The sequence below is a fragment of the Oryctolagus cuniculus genome, chromosome 18, assembly GCF_964237555.1.
Source record: "Oryctolagus cuniculus chromosome 18, mOryCun1.1, whole genome shotgun sequence".
Classification (NCBI taxonomy): Eukaryota; Metazoa; Chordata; class Mammalia; order Lagomorpha; family Leporidae; genus Oryctolagus; species Oryctolagus cuniculus.
In genome coordinates this window covers 26,984,580-26,993,252 of record NC_091449.1, presented here as the reverse complement: position 1 = coordinate 26,993,252, position 8,673 = coordinate 26,984,580, and the positions used below count along the sequence as shown (strand labels likewise).

Genomic DNA, 8,673 nt, shown 5'->3' with positions numbered 1-8,673 from the left:
ATTTACCATTGAGAGCTGGGTCCCTGTTGAAGCGAGTGATCTATAAGAGATATCTCTGCCCCTCCTGGGATTTAATGAACCAGTGGAGCTAAGTGCTGATGGACACCTGGGTAGCCCAGAGTGCTCCCTACATCTGGGGCTGGTAGACAGGGGGCAGAGGAGCAGCCCAGGGTAGGTGCGTGTAACTGAGCCTTCCAGGAGCTGCTGTGCTGTGGCTGGCACTGGGCTTGGCAACCAAGTGTCACCTCCTCAGTAAGGAAGCAGGGAATGGAGCCCTAGAGATTCTAACCTCCCAGACGCCTGGTCCCGGTGCACTGAGAACAAGACTTTCCCACCGTCTCTTCCCTGTCCAGCTCTTTTTCCACAGCAGGAAGTCTTATAAATGAAATAATTAATAACTGGAGTTGGGGCCAGTGCTGTGGCGTGGTGGGTAGATCCGCTGCCTGCAGTGGATCTTATGGGTGCCCATTCGAGTCCCAGCTGTTCCACTTCCAATCCAGCTCTCTATTATGGCCTGGGAAAGCAGTAGAAGATAGTTCAAGTCCTAGGGCCCCCACACTTGCATGGGAGACCTGGAAGAAGCTCCCGGCTCCTGGCTTCGGATCTGCACAGCTCTGGCCATTGCAGCCAACTGGGGAGTAAACCAGCAGATGGAAAACCTCTCTCTGCCTCTTCTCTCTCTGTGTAACTCTGACTTTCAAGTAAAATAAATAAATCTTTTTTAAAAAAAAATAGAAAGTGACCGAGAGAACCACCATGAGGAGACTGGAAGGACACAGGCACTGCTGAATCTACAGAAGCCCAGATCCCAACACCCCTGCCCATTTCCAGCTTCCCTGCTGTCACATTTGGGAAGGCAGCAGAAGGTGGCTCAAGTGCCTGAGACCCTGCCACCCACGTGGGAGACCTGGATGAAACTACTGGCTCCTGACTTCAGCCCGGCCCGGCCATGGCTGTTGCAGCCCTGTGGGGAGTGAATCTCCAGAAAGAATCTGCAGAAGCCCGGACCCCAACACCCCGCGCATTTCCAGCTTCCTGCTCTGGTGATGAAGCCTCCACCTCCCTGCCTTTCCCAGACGCTAATGCTGGCTCCATCTCAGTTCGACTTTGGGGTTCCTGAGCCTTTGGGAAAGAGCCCATAGAGCATTATAAATACCTGGGGAGGAGGGACCTGAGGCCAAAACCCTAAGTGTCTAGAGTAGCCTTGTCACCAGCTTTATATATTTCAATTGGACTGCAGGATTTTGAAATGTAGGCAACTCAGAAAAGAATCAAGATTTCTCGTTTCACTGGGAAAATCAGAAAATATGGTTCATAGTTCCTCATGTCCCTCATGGTGACAAGGGTTTGGATTAAACAGGGTGTGTGGCCCACCCAGCCATTCTCAGAACTGCTTCCTTTGTCCACCACACCAGCCTGGCCCCTGTGGACCCCGAGTCATGGAGCCTCACCTTCTTTTTCTTTTATTTTTAAGGTTTATTTATTTGAAAAGCAGAGTTACAGAGAGAGAAAGAGAGAGAAACACCCTCCATCCACTGGTTCACTCCCCAAATACCTGCAACAGCCGGTCTGAAGCTAGAAGCCAGTAGTTTCATCCAGGTCTCCCATGTTCAAGCACTTGAGCCATCTTCTGCTGCTTTCCCAGATACATCAGCAGGGAGCTGGATCAGAAGTGGAGCAGCTGGGATACAAACCAACACCCATGTGGATGCCGGCATCTCAAGCAGTGGTTTAACCTGCTATGATACAACACTGGCCCAAGCCTCACCTTCTAAATGCCGAGGCTGCATCCAATAGGCTCTCAGAGTGCCTGGGAGTCCCAGGACGGTACATGTGGCATCTCAGGCCCCAGAAGGAGGGCCATCCCAGCGGGGAAGAGCCCCTTCTCAGCAGTTAGGGCGGTGGCATTGGTGCTGGATTTCTGCAGCTGAGCTGAAGGAATGGAAAGCGCAGAGCAGAGGAATGGCAGAAGCCAAAGCATAGCTGTAGGAAAGGCTGGGCGACTTTCCCAAGAGCCAACCAAGTGGAGGTGAAATCCTGGAGACAGAGACGTTCCCAAGCCTCCTTCCTAGGCCTACTCACACACCACTGACCTCCTGCCACTGACACGGCTCAAGCAGCCCCTGCTCTGAAGTGGAGCACAGACCATCGCCACAGTGGTGCCCCCTTCTGCCCTGAGAGCCTGGGCTGCTATCAGGAGTCAACCCTTCAAGGGGAAGGAACGCCCTGTGTCCTGGACGACGCTGGGTTGGGCTGGGAAGATGGGCAAGGAGGCACAGGCAACACTCCAGGAAGATTCAAGTCTGCATTCTGCACACGTTGATAAGTCCGTGCCACAGAGGGAACAGACAAGCAGGTCTGTGCCTGCAGGGCCAAACCAGGCTCAGCGCCTCTTGAGATCTTGGTTCTCTCCCACTGCTTCCTTGCTCTCGTGCCTATAGTTAGAACTGCATCCCTGCTGGAAAGTCCCAGCCAGTGGTAGACAAGGAGCCCCGTGGCCCTGACAGGCAGGCACACATACATACACACACACCCCCGCAAACCTCAGAAGCCCTGTACATTATGCAGTGCCGTCTGCAGCCATGCCCTGGACCCGAAGGGTCTCCAGAGGGTTTCCAAAGCAACGTATTTTGGAGCTGAATTACAAGATCAGAAGAGTTGGGGAAATTGGTGCTTTAAAACAACGCCGCTGAGATAAAATTTAATGGTGGAAGAAATACAGTATTTTGAAAACATGAAAATAAACATTCTGCAGAGCCCTGGTATGAAGTCGTGCAGTGCCGCTCGCGAGACCCGCACTGTCGCAGAAGAAGTCTAATAATTTTTAATAGTCCTCTAAATCTCCCTTATGAGGTGCAGCTACTGTAAACACTCCTCCATATTTTCTCAAGTATTTATGTAGTGCTGTTAGAAGTTATTAAACGCAGATGATTTTCATTGATAACTCTCATTCTGAAGCAGCTGCCAACTGCTCAAACCCGAGGCGGTAAGAGGGGAAATGTCCTCTCTGGGGTCAGAGGCACGAGGCTGCTCCCGGAATCCCCTTTCTGAACTGAAGGCAGTGAAGGACCATTCTGAACTCACCTAGTGGTCAGTGGTAAGATCTTTGACTCCTCGAGTTTCCATCTAGTGATTGCTTCTGGTGCTCATTTATTTCTTAGCATGTGTTAGCACCTACCACCAGATGCCAGGAGTTTTACAATGCCCTGGGAATACAATGGCAAAAAAAAAAAAAAAAAAAAAAAAAAGCCATCATTCCTGCCCTCACAGAGCTAATGGTCCAAAAGCGAATGGGGATATTAATCAAGGATCACATGAGACAGAGTGAAATCCCACAACCACCATCACTGAAGGAAAGCTGCGTGACTCACTAGGAGTTTATCAAAGGGCCGTCTGGCTCGGCCCAGTCATCAAGGTCAGAGAAAGCTTCCCTGTGGAAGACACCCTTGAGCTAACCTCTACAAGATCTGCAAGACTGGAAAGGGTCAAGGAGGCTAAGAGGGGAGTGGAAGGAATTCTGGGAGCAGGAAGAACCCGCACAAGGTCCCTGTGTGGGAGGCAGGGGGAGGCATGTGGATAACCGCATGTGGATAACCGAGAAGGCTGCGAGGCCAGAAAACAAAGTCTGTTGGAGAGCTCGGGGGATGGGAGGCTGGAGAGGAAGGCAGGAGCCTGGCCATGGAAGGCTTTGTGGGCAACCAGGAGGCTCCTCGTCCAGAGTCGGGGAGAAGCAGCAAGGAGGGGCAATCCTGTCAGCGAGGGAGCTCTCAAAGCGGCCACTCTGCTGCAATGTGAGGGGCTGGAAGGGGCACAGTGCATAAACACACAGACCAGCCAGGAGGCCGAGGTGATGGCTGGATCAGGGAGGGAAAAGGAGGTGGCCAGGAGGGTCCCTGTGCTCCTGGACTGAACAATTGGTGTAAGGTTGGTGACATTCACTAAAATGAAAACACCAGGTTTGAGGGGTGAAGGACCATCATTTAACAGACAGGAGGAGGAAAAATAAAACTGCAAAGGAAACAGAAAATATCAGCTAAGAGAAATAGAAAAATCCAGTAGGAAGGAGGCAGTAGGAGGGTCCATAAGATCAGAATTGAAAGTGTCTGCTGGGTTAGCGACGTGAAGTTCACTGGTGGCCGTAGTGAGAATCGCTCACCATCTTTTTTCTTAACCTCCCTGGAGCTGAGATGATACGGTTGTCCACACTGTTCCGGCTTTATAAAGATGATGCAGGTGGCATCTAGCAGCAGGATTTACAATGAGTTGAGCCGAGGGTGATGGGAACTAATGGCTGCCCTGGGCTGTGTATTGGCACAACCTCTATGGAGGGCAATTTGTATCTTTCAAAATCACAAATGCAGGTACCAGGTGTCCCAAGAATCCCACTTGTAAGAATAATAGCACTCAAGCTTATTCATTGAAACCCTGCTTATAATAGCAACAGACTGGAAACAGTGCAAACGTCCATCATCAGGGCACACCGTAACCATAGTGAGGAATAGCGGCTCCCATGGGGTACTACGGGGGAACAGTTTCCAGTTACAGCGGGGAAATCTGGCACAAAGGCAGTGTGCTGACACGTGGCACACAAAAGGAGAGCATAAACACCTATTTGCATGCAAACTTATTTTCTCTGCAAGTGGCATTGGTTACTTCCTGGGACAGAAACCGGGTGCTGGGTGGCTGAAGAACAGAGTGAGAGAATTTTCATTGTATCAGCTACTTTTTTTTTCTTGACAGGCAGAGTTAGACAGTGAGAGAGAGAGACAGAGAGAAAGGTCTTCCTTTTGCCGTTGGTTCACCCCCCAAGTGGCCACTACGGCCAGTACACTGCACGGATCCGAAGCCAGGAGCCAGGTGCTTCTCCTGGTCTCCCGTGGGGGTGCAGGGCCCAGGGACCTGGGCCATCCTCCACTGCCTTCTGGGCCACAGCAGAGAGCTGGACTGGAAGAGGAGCAACCAGGACAGAATCCGGCGCCCCAACCAGGACTAGAACCCGGTGTGCCGGCGCCGCAGGCGGAGGATTAGCCTAGTGAGCCACGGCGCAGGCCTGTATCAGCTACTTTCAATCTTAAATTTCAAACCATTGAAACCTATGAATAGAAAACTGTAATGGGCATGGTCCTTCCCTAAGAAAAACAGCAGAATAAGGACAGCACTCTTTTAAAAAAAAAAAAAAAAAAAAAAGGATTTATTTGAAAGACAGAATTAGAGAGAGAGAGAGAGAGAGAGAGAATCTTCCATCCATTTGTTCACTTCCCAAATGACCACAGCAGCTGGGCCTGGGCCAGGCTGAAGCCAGAAGCCTGGAGCTTCGTCTGGGTCTCCCACATGGGTGGCAGGGGCCCAAGGACTTGGGCCATCCTTGCTGCTTTCTGAGGTGCATTACCAGGGAGCTGGATCAGAAGTGGAGTAGCTGGGACTCAACCAAAGGGTGTAAGTTGCAGGCAGTATGCTAACCCACTGCACCACAGTGCTGGCCTGAAAAACAGCACTCTTAATGGACCACATCTCTCACTTTATACCCCTGAAGATTCACACAAGTGTATTTACCTTTTTGGTATTGCTTGTCTCGTTGTTTAAGTCAATATGATTTCAAGAACTAGGATGTATTCTTTAGAGTTTATGCTAGGAGATTACTCCTGAAATCCTTATATTTCTCATTGACAAAACAAAATGCCAGAGGTTGATATAACATTCACTAGCCTGTGAACCAGGGATCTGAGTTTGAGTCTTAGGTTCTGAATGCCTGGGCTCACCCCCAGATGTAAAAGATTCAGAAAAAAAATTCCAGTTAGGTTCACAGTGGTTGCACCTGCACTGAGGATGCACAGGCTGTTTTTCTTGTCATTATTCCCTCAATAATACAGTGTAGCAACTATGTAAAACTATGTTGTACTGAGTGGCACAAGTCATCCAAGAGGTGAGTTAGAGTATATGGGAGGATTGCATAGTTCTATGCCAATACTACACGTTCTATATAAGGGACCTGGGCATCCATGGATGTTTGGCATGGGAGGTTGGGAAGTGTCCTGGAACCAACCGCTCATGTCCTCCCCCCAGACATCTAGGGAGAAGGGATGATGGTAATTTACCAGGTGGCCCCAGGCCAGTCGTTTCATGTCTGTTCACTTTAGTTTCCTTGTCTGAGAAGTGGGAGGATAGCCCCTCCCTTAGCTGCCTACAACTCTACACAGATGAGATCATGAATGAGTTTGTGCGTAGTGAACTATAAACACCTGCGAAAGCGGTGGGTCTGCTGTTGCTGCTTGAAATTCGGAAATATCTTAGAATGCATGACTATAAACACACATTTTCCTGTATATACACCACTCCCAGAGAACTCACAACACCCGCGTTTTATTATAGGCCAAGAACCGAGTGATCTTCCAAACCTCAGCCCTTGCCACATGCCCAGGAGAAAGCCAGTGACCATCTCAGCTAAACCGGACCCCTGCACAGAAAGACGGCTTAGCTAACTCCCTATGAGACAGAGGCTGGAGCGAGGGCAGCTGCCTACCAGCCATGAGGATCAATCCTTGGCCTCCTTTGCAGAGCTGGCAAGGCTGCCAAGTGCAGTGGCTGGCCAAGCTCTCCCTCAGGCCCACACAGCTTTGAGCGAGTAATCGGTTCTGTAAAGCATGACCTAAATAATATAGTAAAAGCAGGCTTTGTTCATTTATTTCATCTTCTCTAAAGGTAGCATTAATGTTTTATTGATTTTTCTTTTTAGAGAAAAACCATAAAATTCCTTTCAAGACAGAGATTTGAGCTGGGCGTCTCATCCTCACCTACTCCCGCCCCTCCCCCGCTCTCCTGCTGGCATATAAAAGCAGAGGAAGCTGGAGTCAGTGCTGCAAACCCAGCAGGAGAAAGAGCCCCATGGCCGACACCTTGTGCATGTCCATGGGCCCGGAGCAGCGGGAAGGACACCAGGGACATGAGGAGCTACTCGATGTAAGAAGCCATGTGCACCTGGAAGGCAAGTGGAGGGAACAGATGCATGGGTAAGGAGGGGCAGAGGGCTGCAGGGCCACACTGAAATCCCCTCAGTGTTCGTCTATTCGAAGGAGCCCCAAACTGTATCTATTAGAACACAATGGCGGCCGTCGCTCTCTAACGCCAGCGCCGCCTCTCGCTCGCCGAGCTCCAGCCGAAGGAGAAGGGGGGTTAAGTAAGGAGGTCTTTATACCATGGCTCGTACAAAGCAGACTGCCCGCAAATCGACTGGTGGTAAAGCACCCAGGAAGCAACTGGCTACAAAAGCCGCTCGCAAGAGTGCGCCCTCTACTGGAGGGGTGAAGAAACCTCATCGTTACAGGCCCGGTACTGTGGCACTTCGTGAAATCAGACGTTATCAGAAGTCCACTGAGCTTCTGATTCGCAAACTCCCCTTCCAGCGTCTGGTGCGAGAAATCGCTCAGGACTTCAAAACAGATCTGCGCTTCCAGAGCGCAGCTATTGGTGCTTTGCAGGAGGCAAGTGAGGCCTATCTGGTTGGCCTTTTTGAAGACACCAACCTGTGTGCCATCCATGCCAAACGTGTAACAATTATGCCAAAAGACATCCAGCTAGCACGCCGCATACGTGGAGAACGTGCTTAAGAATCCACTATGACGGGAAACATTTCATTCTCAAAATTTTTTTTTCTCTTCTTCCTGTTATTGGTAGTTCTGAACGTTAGATATTTTTTCCCATGGGTCAAAAGGTACCTAAGTATATGATTGCGAGTGGAAAATAGGGGACAGAAATCAGGTATTGGCAGTTTTTCCATTTTCATTTGTGTGTGGATTTTTAATATAAATGCGGGGACGTAAAGCATTAATGCAAGTCAAAATGTTTCAGTGAACAAGTTTCAGCAGTTCAACTTTATAACAATTATAAATAAACCTGTTAAATTTTTCTGGACAATGCCAGCATTTGGATTTTTTTAAAACAAGTAAATTTCTTATTGACGGCAAAAAAAAAAAAAAAAAAAAAAAACACAATGGCGACTTTTCCATTCTGGTGATTTTCAAGGTTCCCTGTGACATTCCACCTGGGGATGGAGGCTGGGCGAGTCAAGGGCTCTATGCACTTTGCCTCCATTCCATGCCAGTGGAAAAAGAGGGGTTCCAGGTTCCTTTCACCCCTTCATGCTGTCCTATCCCACAAGATGAGGGAGGAGTCATCTTGTCAGAAAAATAAACGAATTAAATAAATCCCAACTTCATTTTTTTGAATTACTTAGTTGAAAATCAAGTTACAGAGAAAGAATGAGAGAGAGAGAGAGAGAGAGAGAGAATCTTCCATCTGCTGGTTCACTCCCCAAATGGCCACAACAGCCAGGGCTGGGCCAGCCTGAAACCAGGATCCTGGAACTCCTTCCCGATCTTCCACATGGGTGGCAGGGGTTCAAGTACTTGGGCCACTTTCCACTGCTTTCCCAAGCTCATTAGCAGGGAGCCGGATGGGAAATAGAGCAGCCAAGACTCAAGCCAGTGCTCATATGGGATTTCTGCATCTCATATGGGATGCACCACAACACTGGTCCCAGTAAATCCCAACTTTGGCAAGAAAAAGGTGTATCTGTGGTGTTCTGTTGTGATAAAGGTGAAGCTACAAAGATGGTGAGATTTGAGACGGAAGCTAGGAGAGGGAAAGAAAGTCAGGAAGAGGAGATATTCAGAGAAG

At 49.4% G+C, this 8,673-nt stretch overlaps 1 protein-coding gene across 1 annotated transcript; it reads left to right on the top strand.

Annotated features, from left to right (window-relative positions):
- Positions 1–7,105: 7,105 nt before the first annotated feature.
- On the top strand, positions 7,106–7,911 carry LOC138846723 (histone H3.3A). Its single transcript, XM_070063299.1, has one exon. It carries the CDS (start codon positions 7,194–7,196, stop codon positions 7,602–7,604), a length of 411 nt encoding a protein of 136 aa, XP_069919400.1. The 5' UTR covers positions 7,106–7,193; the 3' UTR covers positions 7,605–7,911.
- Positions 7,912–8,673: the final 762 nt, after the last annotated feature.